This window comes from Euprymna scolopes, chromosome 17, assembly GCF_053919585.1.
Source record: "Euprymna scolopes isolate OS-2025 chromosome 17, ASM5391958v1, whole genome shotgun sequence".
NCBI lineage: Eukaryota > Metazoa > Mollusca > Cephalopoda > Sepiida > Sepiolidae > Euprymna > Euprymna scolopes.
Window position 1 is genome coordinate 30,086,252 of NC_136498.1, and position 18,724 is coordinate 30,104,975.

General features: G+C 33.2%; 2 protein-coding genes across 4 annotated transcripts in view; one reads left to right on the plus strand and one right to left on the minus strand.

Moving 5' to 3' along the window:
- LOC145296725 (mediator of RNA polymerase II transcription subunit 23-like) overlaps positions 1 to 13,915 on the minus strand; it is a 171,730-nt gene extending 157,815 nt beyond the window's left edge. For 2 of the 3 annotated variants that reach the window (XM_080142729.1, XM_080142727.1), the window contains exons 1-2: positions 13,598 to 13,915; positions 1,085 to 1,198 (exon numbers count right to left, since the gene is read on the minus strand). In XM_080142729.1, the coding sequence (XP_079998855.1) occupies positions 1,085 to 1,198; positions 13,598 to 13,657 (174 nt within the window). In that variant the 5' untranslated portion in view covers positions 13,658 to 13,915. Of the gene's footprint in view, positions 1 to 1,084; positions 1,199 to 2,054; positions 2,178 to 13,597 lie in introns of those variants that run through there. The other variant, XM_080142730.1, reaches the window with a different exon arrangement.
- A 268-nt stretch (positions 13,916 to 14,183) lies between these two features.
- The window catches only part of LOC145296726 (myosin regulatory light polypeptide 9-like), a 195,347-nt gene continuing 190,806 nt past the window's right edge, over positions 14,184 to 18,724 (plus strand). The window contains exon 1 of the mRNA XM_080142732.1: positions 14,184 to 14,449. The gene's annotated coding sequence lies outside the window, so the exon portion shown is untranslated. The remainder of the gene's footprint in view (positions 14,450 to 18,724) is intronic.

Sequence of the window (18,724 nt, forward strand, 5' to 3'; positions counted from 1 at the left end):
GTGTTTTTTTAACATGTTTTATTAACTACTTGTTCTTATATATAATTATTTACTATAATAAGAAAATACCTACAGCCACTAGTGTTTCATCCTTTCGGGAATCTTCAGTGCAGGGTGTCACAATTAACACCAGGCAAGATATATATATATATATATATATATGCAGGGTGTCCAAAAAGTAACTAAACGGTTGAAAATCTTAGTCATTTTACCATTAACGATTATTTTTTTTCTCTATTTCAGATATTTTACAGATAATATTTTGGAAATTAATTATGGATAGGTATAGCATTGAACAACGTACGCAAGTTGTGAAATTGTTTTGCCAAAATCAGGGTCAATTGTTTTGAATCAAAGAGCTTATCGACAGCATTTTCATGTAAGAGATAGCCCAAGTCACACCAAACAGTTTTGTGAGGATATCTTAAAGAAAGAGTCTGTTAACAAATCCCAAACTCTGCAAGAATTGAAGGAACACATCAGGAACAAAATTAAATCGCAATCCAGAGATTCTGCAATTTGTCATGAATAATGCTTTGGAAAGAGCACACATGTGAAGCTGAAAATGGACAACATTTAAGACATAATTTTTCATAAATAAAGATTGTTTGAATTTTGCATTATTTTGTTAAAAAATTTTGGAAAAATTGAAATTGTTTTGGCACGTGAAGAGAATGGAGGACAACGTTAAGCAACACAAAATGTTGTCCCTTGATGTCAGAGGCAAATACTATGTCCAGCAAAAGAAGCAATGATTGGACAACATCAAGGCGGACCTTCATGTTTTAAACATGACAGAGCATTTGGTCAATGATCATAATGCCTGGAGAGCAGCTACCAATGATAACACAAGAAAGTATCCAACTTCCAGCAACTGAGAACAGAAGACATCAAACCATGTAGTAGTAGTAGTAGTAGTAGTAGTAGTAATTGAACTTTGGCATTTTTTTCCAATAAATTTGATTGAAAAACAATAAATAAATAAAAAAAGGATCAATGTAACGAAAGAGTTGAGGCATTCATTAAAGTTTTTTTTAAGTTTTAAAAGCAAATATAAAAAAAAAAAAAAAAAACCCCAACCAACCTGAGGAAATGAGGTCCATAATTTTTTTAACTTTTCAAAATGTTCCTTTTTAGATTTTTTCGGATCATCTGTGTAAATCATACTTCCTCTGAATGCTTCTATAGTCTCTCCTCTCTAAAAAAAAAATGAAAAACAAAAAAAATTCTCAAAATAAATATATATTTAGTCATGTGATTGAGAATTTAAAATTCAAATTAGAATTAAAAATTAAAACTGTTTCATAAGGAACAACAACAAAGTCAATAATTTGTACGATCGTTTCGGAAACAATGTTTTTATTGTGACGGACATTAAGTCACGGACAATAATTTTGACATAGTTTTTTTTAAACAAAGTCTCCTCATCAGCAAAAGTATTGGGTGTTTTTTTTTTAATATGTAAAAGACACCATAAATAAACCTAGCAATTTTTAAGTAAGGCAGATGTATAGTAATAACGACACTGTAGACCCTTGTGAACATATCATGCGGTATTCCTTTTCACCTAGATTGTAACGTCAGATTCTTTTTTTTTTTCCACATATTAATGTTGTTTCTATTTGGCTGTTATAAGTTATTGTAAATCCAATCTAGGTGAGTATTTTCCTTGTTACGGCTTTTTCACATATTTTTATACAATTACTTTTTATTTTAATGTTGATTTGAATTATGTAACTATTTTAATGACAAATATATTTAGTTCTACTGACATAAAAAAAAAATTTCATCCTGTTCTTTTTTTAATATCTGTGCCGTTCCACTTGTTCTTCAATTTGATGGGCAAATTATAGAATTTTAAGTTAATTTTCATTAAACCCCCCCCCTCCCCAAAAAAAACCCATCAAAGTTGCAAACTTTAGTGAATAAGTTGTACAAAGTATGCTTTTCCCATCATTGAATATATATAATATTTTCCTAATAATAATTAATAGGATTCATATTGATTTGGGTTAACGTCACAAACAACTCAACAATAAAATAGACAGGTTTACATTGTTTTGTTTGTTGTTTTTCGAGTAAGTTATTTTTTTTTTGTTAACTTGAAAATGACACTCGTGTAAACATGCCTTCTACCTCCTCCACACAACATGCATTTAAAACTAAGTCTGCTTTCCATAACATAAATAGTAGCAAAAGCAGTGCATTCCCTTGTACCCTCCTCTTCATTTTCTTTCTCATTTCTCTTACATTTTTATCTCCCTTTTTCCTCTATCTTATTTCTCTCTCTACTCCTCTCACTATTTCTCTTAGTTCTAATACTAGACTTCCATCTTTTTTTTGTTCCTAGTCAGTAAAGAAGAAATCTTTACAGACTGAAGCAGTTTTTTTTTTTTTTATCTTGGTCCTATTCTTCCATTTTAGTACGCCTCATTTTTGGAGACCTGGACTTTCTGCACATTAAAAAACAGACTGTTTCTCACTCTTCCCTAGTGGTTAGGCAACTAAATAAGAACTCTATGATCATTATAAAAGAAAATTAAAATGACAGAGAAATTGGTGTCATTATTATTATTAATTTTACAAGGGAGTTACTACTTATCAACGCCTGAAAGCCACTAGAGGATAAGGATTAATAACTGTAAGGTGGTCAGTGAAACAATAACAATGATCAGTAGTGGTGAAAATTGAATAGAATTTGATTAAAAACTTGTTTACATTTGACTTGAATATGATCATAGTCCAAATAATCCAGTTATTAACTGAGGTAGTAGGTTTAATACGGGGGGGGGGGGGGGTCAAACAAAATATAGAACAAAGTAATAAAAATGGACTTGAGGGAAAGAGGGATAAAAAAATTTTTTTAAAAGTACTCGGTCAGAAATGGAAAAAAAAAAAAAAAAAAAGAGTGAAAATCGTAGAGCCTAGACCACAGATGGAGATCTTTCTGGCATCACTATTAGAGACTGCACAGTGCCAATTCCAAATCTGGGAATCTTTATGGTTTGGTTGTTTTAATTTTGGCATGTCAACCCTTTTTGGATTATTTAATGTCGAATACAGTAATTTTAGAAAAAAAAAAAAAGTTTTAATGCTTCAAGTTCTTTATATCTTAAAAATATTTATGGTGTTTAGTTTGGTTATTTTATAGAGGAAAATTTTTGTTTTTTTTACTTTATAGAACATGATTGAGTTTTGCAAAGGGAAAGGAAAAACGAAATCATCAATGATTGATGGGTTTTAGACCAGGAAGCCAGCAGATCTGTATGTCTCACTTCCTATAATAAGAAAGTCATAGAACGAAATCGAGTCACATTCCAGCTATTGTCGACATTGGGTTGGGTTATGGTGACAGTGTATGGCAATCATGGAACAGATCATAAATCTTTCACTGGGAGTTGCAAATTTAACATATATCCTGCTGTTATTAGGTGTGCTATGAATAGCATTCTTAATAAAATAGCAAGTCGACATTCCCAAAGCTTATTACGCATCATTATGAAATGTTGAGTTTAATTTGTACTCATAATAGATAAAGTACAAAAGACAAAAAAACAATGTGGCAAAACTAGTAAAACAAGTTAAGGAACAGAGATTAAATACGATCTCACAGGCACCAATAATACAACTATCACTTGACTGTCCTACTGTCATTAAAAAGGCAGGTCAAGGTTATATTTTGCAGGAAAGTATTTTTTTTTTTTATAGACTTCTTTTAGTAGAAACTACAAAGAGATATGTTTTATGTCATTAGCGACCTTAAGTTGTACACAATGTCAAAGTAAATATTTTATGCGCTTTCATTTATTTGTAGCTATTTATAAAACACTAGCAGAAATGGGTGTTCGTGTTAGACTTCTTATATTTCCGTGACCTTTAAAGTCAGGTTATAAAAGTCATTTAACATATAAAGTTATCTTGTTGGAGTTTCAGCAAGAGGCCTAAATAGCAATATATCAGCAAAATCGATGTTTGTTTCTGACTAGACAGTAATGTTTGACACTTGTAATAAATTATTTGCCAGAAAAGAAAAAAAAAAAAAAAAAATGTACGCTTTATTTTCTTAAAATTATGGTTCCAATCTTGAAGATTTATAAAATAGTAATATTACTCACTAATGCACAAAAAATAAATTCACATCACCGCCAGAATTATTTTTATGCAATAAATATTTTACTCATGAAATCCACATGTGACGGAAGTTAGCATGCAACTGACATGCAAACATAACCAAACTTCTCATTCACTTGGTGAAAAATGCATAGACCTGTACTTTGAAGAAAACAACACTACAGCTTTATTTTAAAACTTTTTCTTGAAAAAAAAAAAAAAAAAAAAAAAAATCAATTCAGGTAACTTGATTATGTAGTAGACCTGACCTCTATTCAATGTAGCTGCCTTCAGCCTCAATCACTGCCTCAATACAGGTCTGGAACTGAGAGCATATCTTTCCCACAAGCACCAGTGATGGCGGCAATCAGACTGGCTTTGGTGTTGTTCTCAATATATGACCAAACAAAGTAGTCCATCGAGTTTAGGTTAGAAGAGGAGGAGGATGGGAGGGGGGGGGGCAATGAGAGAAGAGCACAAAGTCGTAGCACTCCTTCTGAAGCTAAGCCTGGGTCTCTTTGAACTTGTGATCCGGTGCCAAACCCTGCTGCCACACCCAGGGTCTGCCAGCGGCCACCTGATTACACCAGAGGATCATCACACTCTTCAGCACATTCAGGTACACTTTGGTGCTGATTTTCAAGCCGACTTCGACGATGTGATGTGGCACGACGTGGTCCTCACTTGAAACTACACTAAAGACCATAACTATGGATCGTCTAATACATCAAGCTGTGCCTTCAAGCATTGAACCATCCGGATTTTCACTTTGAAGGTACTGGCAATGGTCCTGTTGTCATAACTTGGATCGGTAGAGACCATGAATTGTACAGTGGCATATCTCTGATCTCGCTCGTTGAACATTGTGTCACTTTCAGACATGATAGAAGGCTCCTATCGCTTTTGGGATTTGTACACAACTGGCCAACTAGTAGATGGTCTGCAACAAAAGAAAACCGGTGTCAAATGGAAATGGGATCATGTTGTCTTTTCTAGAGTGACAGTTTTATCATTACACCCTGTAAATATTCCATTTTCTTACTATAAAAACAATTACCGGCTGACAACAAAGATAACCTAATAACATAGAGATTATTATTTTCACTAAGTTTAACGTTTATTGGTCTAACAATATAAAAGAAATTTGCAGACAAACAGTTTCCGTCTTTTATCAATATAGTCAATAAACCGGTCTCCTCATTTACGGTGTTGTGTTGAATACTGGTTCCAGTGTTACGAAACTAAACTATCTTTTTATTATCTTCTTAGAGTTTATCTTTGTCTTAGCACAAAGGCCAACAAAGCAGAATAAAGGCAAAAGATAGTTATTTGCTTACAATTGTGATCAGATAAAAAAAAAGATTCATCAGTTTAATGTCTGTTTTAATATGCTGGCATACGTTGGACGGTTTTTAGAAATTGACTTTCAGATTTACCTATCTCTGGCCAGGGTCTTTACTTATCCCTCTTTCTTTCGCCCATTATTATCAATTTCTCTCATGTTATCTTTGACCTTATCTTGCCTCCAACTGTTCTATATTTACTAGTGATGCGAGGTTTTCAATATTTTCCTTGATTGCAAAATACAATTACATCCTTTCTACATTCCTGATTCTGAAATCGCCCCAAAAAATTTATTTGGGAGGGAGGTTTACCAAACACTTCTTATCTACTTTAAATATAGATATAATTTTCTTTTGAATTTGATAAATTTCGCAATGTTTTCCTTTTATGTATTGTATCCCAAATTTTAATAAACTTATTGTGAGATTTTTATTTATATTTTTCACCTTTACCAGCAACAGAAAACCAAGTCAAAAAAGAAAAAAAAAAGATAAAAATCGTTTTTTTTTTGTTTTTTTTTAAATAAAAAATAAGCTTAAAATTTTTCAGATTTCTCATTACGATTTATCAGCTCAGTGTTTTATATTTTGCGCACTGGATTTCTGTCATGTTGGCTCAGGATCGACCGACACCCGACATAAACCACCGGAATATGCAGAACGCTGATCAAATTTAAAGACAGTAGGAAACAAAAAAATAATATTTATTGGATACTGATTACAACGAAAAAAAAGAAAAGAAAAGAAAAACAATAAAATAAAATATAACCAATTTTTAAATCATTTCATTTTAAATAAATGAAAATAGTTTTTTTTAGGATTAGAATTAAACGGATTAAATTTGTACGTGATTAAAAACTAATATTTTTACTTTCAATTTATTAAAAGTCATCTGCTTTGAATTGTATTGGTTAAGCACATTTGTTATTACCTTTTAATTGGCTAATTAACTTGATCAACGCTCAGCATATTCCGGCAGTTTATGTCAGTTGTCAGCTGAGGCTGAACCAACACTTATGGAAATTGTGTTCCAGGGAACCAAGACATGATACTGCAGAGACGAATTTTGTCACTTTGAACAAGCATTTAAATAACACCATCTGCAAGACATAAGTGGTACTGTTGCGATCGTGCAACTCAAGAAGATAGAGGAATAGACTTCATCTATTCAATAACATCATAGTTGTAGGTATGATGAAAACTACAACCAACAATAGAACTCCAGCTAAGGTGCAAAATAAGGGTATCCTGGACCATTATTGCCTCAAAGTTGCCAAAGTTGCTTAGCACTGGTACGGTTATACATCTTTTTCCCATCCCACCTGTCTTTCTTTTTGTTGGGAGAGAGTACGTAAAAGTAGAAAGGGCAGATGACTTACTAGTGTAGCTGCAGGCAACAGAGTATTTTATCCCAACACTGAACGTGAAAAGCAGCTTATTGCAAGGAACCTATTCCAGTAGAAGGCCGAATTCAATTGTTATAAAAACCTTTCTCACTACTGGAGATCTACCCAAGTTGTTGTCAGTTCATTATCGGATTGACGGTTAACAATTAATAGACCTAACAAGAGGGTCGCAAATTAACTTTTTTTTATCTTTGCAATCTTGCTCTTTGGCTAGTTTCACTCTGTGTCATCTTTAGATTATCCAATTTTTGAACAACTTTTAATCCAGTTTCAAAAGAATAAATCAGATACTCTCATGTGGTAACTTTTATGAAATACCCCCCTACACACACGCAGAACAGTAATTTAGGTAATTAGAAAGCATAGGCAACCCTAAGAACGATCGTATGTTCCGACTACCAAATTGAACTTCCTGTTTTAGTTTAAAATAAATCCGTAACATATATTTAAAAATTAAATAAAAACGTGTTCAAAAGTTTCACATATTTTCTTTCATGTCAATTTGCTTATTTTAAACTAAACCAAAACACTAAAATGGAAAGTTTGGTTTGGTAATCAGAACATTTTTTCACTTGACACTGGTACGATCGCACTTAGTCGTCTATGATTCTGAATAGTCATAGTTTATTTTTATATAAAATAAAAATGGTTATGTTATGGGTATTTTTGACTGTACCCACTTGCAAAGACTATACACCAAAAAAAAAAAATTGTCGTAGTGGCAGTGTGTGCGGAGAGAAGTACACTTTTTTATTGCGCGTGCGTAGAACAGTGAATTACAGTGCATAATGCAGTTCATATTTTGAAAACAACTTGTCTCCAAAATTAAAATAGATTATCTTATTCAGCATAATCTAAAACCTGTAGAAGTCATCAGTTTAAAGGAAATATTGTAGTTGGTGGTAAGGTAAAAAAAAAAAAAAAAGTTAATGTCTGAGCAGTGTGGAAAAGGAGTTCTGAAAAGAGAACTAAACAAAAAATTACTATATTAAAAAAAAATAAAATAAAAAGAAAAGCCAATATATAACAGATAAGTGTATCAGTAGGCAATGTAATAAAGGGGAAATTTGTACTTCAGCAGCATAAATTATTTGATAGACAAAGTAAAAAAAAAAAAAAAAAAAAAGTGGCGTAAATGTAGTCAAATACCAAATGAATGAAAAGTAATGCAAATGATAATTTATCTGGATGTAATTCAGGTTTTATATAAAAAGAGTTTTTATGATTTCAAAAGTGAAAAGTTAAAAAAAATAATTTTTCACTTTCGAAATCATGAAAACTATTAAAAAAAAAATTTTTTTTGCCTAATCACCTCAATCCAGACTGTGCCACTTTGACTCTTAAGAAATTCACCGGATGTTTGTGACCCCCCCCCCCCGTAAATTCCACAATTTACATTTTTTTTTATCACATTAATCTCATCAATAATAAACTTAACTTTCAGACAAGGAAAAAGTAAAATTGTAAAACGTTTTTATAACTAATCGTCGGGGGATCAGTTTCTAATTGTAACGTTCTACTGAATTGACCACATACTTTGTGACCATCCCCAAGAAAAATATTGTTGCAATATTTTTCTTGGTGATGGTCACAAAGTATGTGTTCAATTTAGTTGAACGTTAATGTGTAAATAATGTAAATCCAAATAATGCGTAATGACATGTGTATCTTAACTAAATGTTATTGTTAATTTTTGTAAATTCAGTCTGTAAAATAAAGGAAAAGCGATGACAGAAAAAAATATAAATGATTTAAAAAGAGATTAGTTCATTTTAGCATTGGCAATTGGCCATATTGAATAAGGGCTGTGGTGTTGATTTTTTGTATGTTTGTGTACAATTTGGAATAATAGGATTTCATGGTTGCAGCAAATGAGAATAGGCGGAATATTATTGGGGAGAAATCATTATTTTCAAATAGTGAATTGCAATGGTAGTTGTCCGAGTGTTTAATCCTGTTAATAAGGATGTCAAGTCAATATAGTTATAATGGTTATATATTTACCCGGTCCTTATCCAGAGAGTGGGAGGACTTTTCAGGTAAAAGGGAAAATACAAACTACTTCATCTATAGATCTTGGCAATCGTGATGTCACTCGTAGGAAGTAATGTTACAGACAGAGACAGAGACAGAGAGAGACAGAGAGAGAGAGAGAGGTGAGTAAACGTGGAGGTAGACACGTTTACCAGAACCGAAGGTCAGCTGACCAGATTATGTATGTGTGACGTGGTCAGGTTGGCTGGATCGGTGAGATTTGATTTGGGCTTTGAAGAAGACGGACGGTTTTTCCGTTGTCTCCCCCTCTTAACTGGGGAGGGGGGAGACGAACGCTGACGTGTGTAGAAGAAGAACCCACACAAGCCGATTTCACTTCCACTTCTGCAGGACCTCTGGGGAAAGTGAAATAAAAACTATAAAACCCATTCATCGTCTTGGAGTGATAAATCTTCGTCAAACAGGTATCAAGTCTCCCTCCAGTATGAGAAATTTCCAGATGGTCCAACATCGAAGAAGCAGAGGTAGGTTCTGAAAATACATGTCACACACACGATTCCCTTTATGATAATCAAACACACAACCATTTATATTAGAGACAATCATACGCACACGGAATCTTCTTATGTTATATAGAAAACGTAAATGGTGCCTTCAATGATAACCAATATATAACAGTAAGATAGGATTTTATTATAACGAATAAATGTGTCTGTAACGGCGTTCAAATGTTACATAAGATGGTGGATAAAAGTTTAGACATAATAAATTTGCATGTGGCATCTGTTATTGCACACCTACTGTAATTTGGTCCAGAGGGGCTGCAATCAAATTATTATATATAGGAGATTATTAAATGAGGAACCAGTTTGAGTTTTAAATGGATTTAGGATTACGCATGTAATCAAAAGAACACGTTTGAAAGGTGTAAATATATGCTAGAATAATAGAGATTTAAAAAAGGAACTGGCACCAAATTTTTTTATCACTCAAGGCGAAAAGAAGGTGCTTGTTAAGATAGATGACAAGGACGGACCTGTATGAGAGTACCCATCCCCCTAAAAATGTGTGTTTTACATCTTTAACTTTTTTCAACGATTATCATAGATTACAGACTTAAGTATCATAATAGAAGAAAAAAAAAATTAGAAAAAAAAAATTTTTAGTGACTTTTAAGAAGGGGGGGGGTTCACTTTCTTGCTGTAACATTCTACGTCATTGCTACCAGACTTACTGCCCATTTCTTTACCGACGTGTCACGTGATTAGAATGCTATAACGAGAAAGTGCACTTCCTTTTTAAATCATTAAATTTATTTTTCAAAATTTATTTTTCTAATATGATTAAGTCTGTAATCTATGATCATCGTCGGGGGGGGGGGGAAACATGATGAAAAACATGCATTTATAGGCTCTTGTAAAGAGCTTAAAAAAACCAAATTTTCAAAACCAGATGGCGGCCTTGATAAATAAAAATTAAATTTGGTAAATATAGCGATACACTACAACAGAAAACCAACTACTCTAATTTGTGTTTTAGGAGTAATGGAGGTCGCTGACAACGAATCTAATAAACCCGTCGCAAATTTACCGTTTGCATGGTATTAACCCCTGAACCCAAGGACTATTTTACAGCTTCCGTTGATGCTGCGCTCGGTAGCATTAATGACAGCTGTTAAATGTGTCTTCGCATAGCACACTGCCTTCTCACATGGTGTACAAATCTTTCGCGGAACATTTAAAATTATATGAAAAAGAAAAGCATTCCAAGTGGGGGCAGGATAATGTTGAAAACTTTTTTTTTTTTCAGAGCATAGAATTTTCAATTTTTTTTTTCATTGGCAGACAATTTAAAATTGGAAAAAAAAAAGTTGTTTAAAACAAAATTTTTAATTGATCTAAAGCAAAGTTTTCACGGGCAGTTTACAAAAACATAGGCATCAAACATGTTTATGTTTTCCGTTATTTTTTTTTGGGGGGGAGGATTCAATTATAGAACTTGTGGCTTAACAGGTGCTTCTACATTGGGGGAGAGGGCGCCCCAACACCCCCCCCCCCAATGTAAACAGAAAACAGTAAAATCTAAAAATGTTAAATGGCATTCTGATCGGTAAATGTCGGCGCGTTACTTACGGCAAAACGGTTAATTAAACTGCAGAAGCACCTGTTAAACCACACAAGTTCTATAATTGAACCCTCCCTCAAAAAAAAAAAAAAAGGAACAAAAAACAAACATGCTTAGTGCTTATGTTTTTGTAAACCGCTCGTGAAAACTGTTTAAAATGCATTAAAATCTATGCAAGACAAAAAAAAAAAAAAAGTACTATAATGTATTTTTTAAAAATTTTGTTTTAAACAACTTTTTCTTCTAATTTTAAATAGTCCGCCAATAAAAAAAAATCCCCCCCACCACCACCACCACTTAAAGTGCTTTTCTCTTTCATAGAAAACTACTAACACCCGGAAGTATCCTGTACCTCTATAAGGCCACCATTCGCCCATGTATGGAGTATTGCTGTCACATTTGGGCTGGTGCCTGCTACTAGTCTCTCGCTCTTAGACAAGGTTCAAAAGAGAGTCCCTAGTCAGATAGGCCCTGAACTGGCATCTAAGCTTCAGCCTCTGTCCCATCAACGAAACGCTGCATCCCTCTGCCTGTTCTACAAGTATTTTAATGGTGAATGCTCTGGCGAACTGCAGACACTTATGCCCCCCCCCACAACGTAGACACCCTCGACAAATGCGACAGGCAGCTAAATCCCACCCCCACACAGTAGAAATCCCTAGATGTAAAAGATCTTTCTACTCCAATAGCTTCTTCCCCAGAACCGCTAAACTCTGGAATTCCATTCCAGGCCACTGCTTCCCCAACTGTACTGACATGCAGAAGTGTAACGTGAACAGACATCTTGCTGCCCAAATCCCAACATAGTACCCCAGTAGTTGTTGCCCCTGATAGTAGCCCCCTACACCAAAGTGGTAATGTGCCTTTGTTTGTAATGTAATTTAAAAAAAAAAAAAAAAAAAAAAAATTATATATATATATATATATATAATTTTAAATGTTCCACGAAATGATTCGCCGTACGCCATGTGAGAAGGCAGTTTGCTATGCGAAGACACATTTAACAGCCATAGCGTAAACGGAAGCTGTAAAATGGCGGAAAATAGTCCCTGGGTTCAGGGGTTAATACCATGCAAACGGTAAATTTAAAAGGCATAATTTTAAAGAAAATTGGGTATTATTTTAGATTAGGTCCACCTCCACAATTTTCTTTTAAATGACGACTGTTTTCAGTTTTCGACTATGCTGAATACGGAAATCGCATTGAAATTTCGCAGAAATAAGTAATTAGCGAGTTATAAAAAGTTGTATTATGCATTGTATTCTTTGGCGGCTATATTTGTTATGTGCATGCGCGCGCCATAAACAAATCTACGCGTGTAACAAAGATGGCCGCCAAAGAATACAATGCATAATACAACTTTTTTATATCTCGCTAACTACTTATTTCTGCAAAATTTCAATGCGATTTCCGTACTCAGCATAGTCAAAAACCTATAAAAGTCGTCGGGTTTGTATTACTCTACACAGATTCGAAAAAGTTGTCAAAAAACAAATATATAACAAATAAATGTTATCAAAGGCAAGATAAGTTACTTTTCTACCTAACTAGATATATTTTTCGTGTTTTTATTCAATGTAACATGCTTATTCAGCTCGAAAACCATACAGTGTTTACCGATGTATTGGAAAATTCAAGATGCCGCCTGCCTCAGTGCCTCACTCCCTCTTAACACGGTAAGTTTGGGAAAAGGTGTTATAAATAAAAAACTAATCAAAATACTATTAAAAATCCGCCGAATATATGTCAAGTTGACATTGTCAACCTATGTCACGGTAACATATTGAGCGAGTTTTTAACAGTATTTTATCCAGTTTTTTATTTATAACACCTTTTCCCAAACTTACCGTGTTAAAGAGTCAGACGCCATCTTGAATTTTCTAATACATCGGTAAACACGGTATGGTTTTCGAGCTGAATAAACATGTTATTGTTACATTGAATAAAAACACGAAAAATATATCTAGTTTGGTAGAAAAGTAACTTATCTTGCCTTTGATAACATTTATTTGTTATATATTTGTTTTTTGACAACTTTTTCGAATCTGTGTACAATAATACAAACCTAAGTCGTCATTTAAAAGAAAATTGTGGAGATAGACCTAAACTAAAAATTTACCGAAAATTGTGGAGGTGGACCTAATCTAAAAAAAAATACCGACATTTTTTTCGGGCTTTATTTCAGCCTTAGTGACACTAAGGCTGAAATAAAGCCCGAAAAAGGTTAGTGTCTAATAATGAGTTTTATATAAAAATAAATACTTATAATTTTTGGTCGGTCAAATAATTTACGCCGCTAAACTACACATTTGCCAACTTTACATACACTAATTTTATTCGAATGTTTTAAGAAACTTTATATTAACAATCGGCGAGTTTGCCCTTATTACCTATCTACGTTACTGCGCCAAAATAAAAACGCTATTGTTTAGAAACCCATTCTTAACATGGAAGGGGAGAGGTTGTTTTTGTAACTATTTTGTACTTTCACCTAACAATTTAATAAAAAAAAAAATATCGTAAATCGTGAATTTAATATGAAAATACTATTATAATTATAGCACGGTAACTTACGTGTATAAGCACCGAAAAGTTAAATAAATTAAATGTTTTCATACCATAATTTCTGCAACCAATTCTGTTACTCTTCGCTCCAAATCTCCGTTTGCTTGTGTCATTTTCGTGCTTGTGTTAAAACGATACTCGCAGGAAAAAAATAAAATAGGAATTTAAGGCGGTAGAAAACTTATTGATAAACTTATAGCCTATATATAATAAGCATCTTGATGATTGAATTTCTATTTGAGAATATAGTTCTAAAAAATACTAGGTTTAAATAAGTTTGTATCTCATGCCGGATGATAAAACTAAAATCGTGCTCTAGTAAATTAAGAATTCTGAGTTTTTGTTATGAGTTTCCCATCTGCCAAACACTGGAGATTGACTTCCGGTATTTTTTTCTCCTGAAAAGTTTGTAAACATTTAAATATAATAAGCATGTTGATGTTTAGTTCTTATTTAAGTATATAATTTATTCAAAACTAATTAAGTCCATATTTCATATAGTCTGTTAAAATTTTAATTTGTAAGTAAACAAGTTATAGTTGGGAGGTTTTGTTATATATATTTGTGTTTTTACTTCCGGAAGATTAGAGATTGACTTCCGGTATGTTTTAACCCGCATGCGTCAAACTTTCAACTTCCGCAATTATAAAGAAAGAAAGAAAGAAAAAAAAAAAAAAAAAAAAAAAAGAAAAAAGAAGGAGAAGACGTTTACTTGAAGAGCAGGTGGTTTTCCTTCTTTTTCACCCCATTTTCTGTTCATTCCCGGTAGTGATTAAGCCGACTTTAATCACTCCCGTCAACAAATAAAATACGTATAGAAAAGAATAATTGATTGGCAAAGTATACTTCAACGAAAAAGATAATCAGGAATATTCGTTTTGTAAAACGAAAAAAAAAAACATAAGGTAAGTAGCCGAAGACCACATTGAACTTTTTTTTTCTATAGTGTGACCGCCTTTTTTCCATTTGTCCCGTTTTCGGGTTTGTCCCTCTATTAAATTTTTTTTTCTCTCATATACATTCTACTTGCCTGCTTGTCAGACATGTATGAATGTATATCTATACTTTTAAAGTATTGTCATCGTTGTTTTGTGTTTGTTTTTTAACTACATGAAAAAAAAAAAGACGTCAGCCTTATTGTATGTCTGAATGAAAAAGTTGGTTTATTTAATTTATTTTTATGAATATTTTTTTCATCTTTTGGCATTTGTGATGAATATGCAGTAGACGATTTTAAGTTCTTGTGGAGTCGGTTCCGGGTATTGACGGAGAATTCGGTGTTGGTCCGGGGAATGATCGAAACCGTTTACGATTTGAAAGCTGTAAAATGATAGGACACTAAACATGCAAAGGGTTAAAGAAATAACCCCTCAAAGTTTTACATGATGCTTTTAAATCATAAACCGCTTCAGTAATTGTCTCTGGCTGACACCGAGATCGTCGTCAAAACTCCTTATTAATTAAAAAAAAAAAAAAAAAAAAATCTCTGGGTGCTCCTTCTTCACAAGGATTGAATTTTTTTCCCCCCTTTCTTTTAAGTTTCACTCTATACATTGAAAATGAGATATTTGAAAACCAGGTACTTCTGCAGTTTTACAGACAATGTTATTTTTTAGATAGGATTTTCAAGTTAACTTTTCCGATAAATTGTTAGTTGAAAGTACATAGTCAACCAGTGGTTACTGGTTGACTCAACCACCCTTCCTCTCATGGGTTTCTAAAAGATGTTATGAGGTCATTTTTAACAAAAGCCAGCAAACAAATATACAACAAATAAACGTTACCAAAGGCAAAATAAGTTCGGGATAAGTTTTGTGTGTGTGCGTGCGCGTGCATGCGCGTTTAACTTTAAAGCATTTATGGTTATCTTTACGATTACTGTTTTCACGTTATTCCGATTGTCCCTCACCCTCCACATGTAAATGTTTTCTAAATAATGTCATGTGGAGAGGGTGGTCTTCCTGGACCTTCACATATTCTGCACTATCACCTAACAATTTAATAAACAAGATACCGTAAAAAGAAACGAATGAGGAACGGGAAGTGAAGTGGAAACGGCAATCGTAAACATAACTGCGTTTATTTACTTCAAAGCAAAAGCAGTGTCAATGACTTTAATTACAGCCATGTTTAGCCTCGACGACAAAAAAAACCAAAAAAAACTGGTAGAACATTACATTATCGCACGATTTGTGACATTCGATTTTTCGGTACTTATACTTTTTTGTTACCGTGCTGAAATAACATTTAGAAAACCATTCTTAGTGCTAGTGCACTGAGTGATCCGCGCTATTTTTTAAATCTTATTTCCAAGTTTAATTAAAGTTTTGAATTTTTTTTTTTTTTTTTTTTACTCAATTGTAAGGTTTAAGGATAGAATAGGCACAAAACACCCTCCCCTCGCCATGTTAAGAATGGCTTTTTAAATAACATTATTTACGTCCGGATCACTCTCTGCACTAGTACCCAAAGGTTCAAATGGGATGCTTATGCATCTGTTACTGCGCTGTTTTTTGTTTTTGTTTTTTTTTCAAAATTCAATTTTTTACAAAATATTTGTTTTTGTTTAATTGCTAGATGAAAGTAAAATTACAAAACACCCTCCCCAAGAATGGATTTCTAAATAACGTTATTTCAGCGCGGTAACATGGATGCATAAGTACTTTTTTGTTTGAAATCGAGATTTAACGCTTTTGTTTCGAAATAAATAAACGCTCTAAAATAAGTTAACACAGCTTTGCGTGCAGAAGTTATTTTGCGTTTGGTCATGTTTGTTATATTTCGTTCACATTTTCTTTTAGTTTTAAAAATGACCACTTAATTTCAGCACATTCCGTAAACTGCACAAGTACCGAAAATCCAAAAATAGCCCTTCCACTTTTTAAGTTTAATGTTTACATTTAGTTGACAAAATATTATACTTGGGTATCAGGCCCTCTAACAGAAGCATTAAGTAATTATCATTGGTTGGTTTTTGTTTTACGGCATATCAACCCTTTTCAGGTTATTTAATGCCGAATCCAAAGATTTTGAAGAAAAACTTTTGGGTTTGTATTACTGTACACATAGATTCGAAAAAGTTGTCAAAAAACAAATATAGAACAAATAAATGTTATCAAAGGCAAGATAAGTTACTTTTCTACCTAACTGGATATATTTTTTGTGTTTTTATTCAGTGTAACATGTTTATTCAGCTCGAAAAACATGCAGTGTTTAACGATGTATTGGAAAATTCAAAATGGCAGCCGACTCTCTCTCGGAGAGGGTACGTTTGGGAAAAGCTATTATAAATAATAAACTAGACAAAATACTGTTAGAAATTCGCTCAATAACTTGACATATATTCGGTTGTTTTCTAACAGTATTTTGTCTAGTTTATTATTTATAATACCTTTTCCCAACCGTACCCTCTCCGAGAGAGTCGGCTGCCATTTTGAATTTTCCAATACATCGGTAAACACTGCATGTTTTTCGAGCTGAATAAACATGTTACACTGAATAAAAACACAAAAAATATATCCAGTTAGGTAGAAAAGTAACTTATCTTGCCTTTGATAACATTTATTTGTTCTATATTTGTTTTTTGACAACTTTTTCGAATCTGTGTACAGTAATACAAACCCAAACTTTTTAATAGAATATATTTGTTTACAAGTTTCTATTTAACCCATAGTTGGGACTCTAACAGGTACTACTGCACTCCGGGTCAAAGTGGACCTGGGAGCAATGCAATTAAAGGGTGATTCCGAAGCCCGTAAGTGAGCTCTCACCACTGGATATAGTTTAAGGTCATATCTAGGACCAAATTATAGGAGCAACTGGACTCATGAAATGAATTACACAAATTACCTGGCAAATATACTGTGAACCAAGTGCAAGAGAGCTCTAAACAATTGTACTTAAAGAGACGGTTAGAATCTTGATATCTCTGTTAGAATGTATAAGATAGCAGGTGAATGTCTACTATCCTACCGGATACCCCATCCTAAGCTGGAACAAAAAAAGAGTATCTATTCGTTCACTGGCATCATGGGGCCTTCCAATTCTTTGAAATTTGAGTTCCATTGTCGATTGCCTGAAAATCAAACATTGGTGGGCAACGCCATTGAGTGTTCCCTTTTGGAGACTGAACGGGTAGCTGCATCTCGACCTTGTTAAATCGATCTAGTGTCACCACGCCCAATATTGGTGGGAAGAGAATAGAAAATAAATACAATCACGTCCGGCCTCCTAAAGGTAGACAGTGTCTTGCTTCAGTATTTTCCCGACCAAGGACAGATAATAGACTTTGAATCATTTTTCTTTCAATCCGAAGTCCGTCCTGTTTGTATCAAATTTTTGAAATGAACAATGCAAGTATTGTTTTAACCAGCTGTTAAACGTAACAGAACAAAAATATCGATACCTAATAGTGTCAACTGTTAGATTTTGTTTTATTTTTATCCTTTTTAGATGAGGATTGATGGTTTAGATTATTCGAACTGCTATTCTCATCTGTAAGAAATTTACCTGGTGGATAACAGGTTGTTTCATCTCCTCTTTGCAAAATTATGGTGCGTAATTTTGCTGTTTCTGCCCAGCCTGGTAGGTAGACTTCATGATGAAATGGTAATGAAAGAATTTTCTGTGAAGATTAGAAATTGTTCCTTGGAGTTGAGTTGTTCATTTAATACAATGTTTGAATTGTAAAAGAGGATAATTCCTATGAAGTTGTAAATAGCCAAAATAAACAATCTTTGCTGACTGAAAATATTTGTCAAGAACACTCAATTTAGGTTAAATTGTCTGTTTAAATTTTTACAACCATGACAAAATTTTGTCTCCATTATGTTAGAGGTAATTTTATCAAATGTCTAATTGAAAATTTAAATTGAAACTGAATAAGACAACGAAAGGAAAGGGTTTCTGTGATCCCAATTTTAGGGAAACCTTGAGCTTGATGATTGGTGTTTACATTGGTTGAAACATTGATGCTATAACCAAGAATAATAGTCCGAACAATACAATGTTTTGTCTTTTGAGATTAATTCCTTTGTGTTTTTTAGCTGTGGATAGACTTAACTGCTCGTATATAGATTTAACATGCCGTTGCGATTACTTCGCATTTTAAAATTTTTTATTGTGATTATTGTGACTTGCTTTGGACCTTATTTAAAAAATAAATAAATAAATAAATTGTA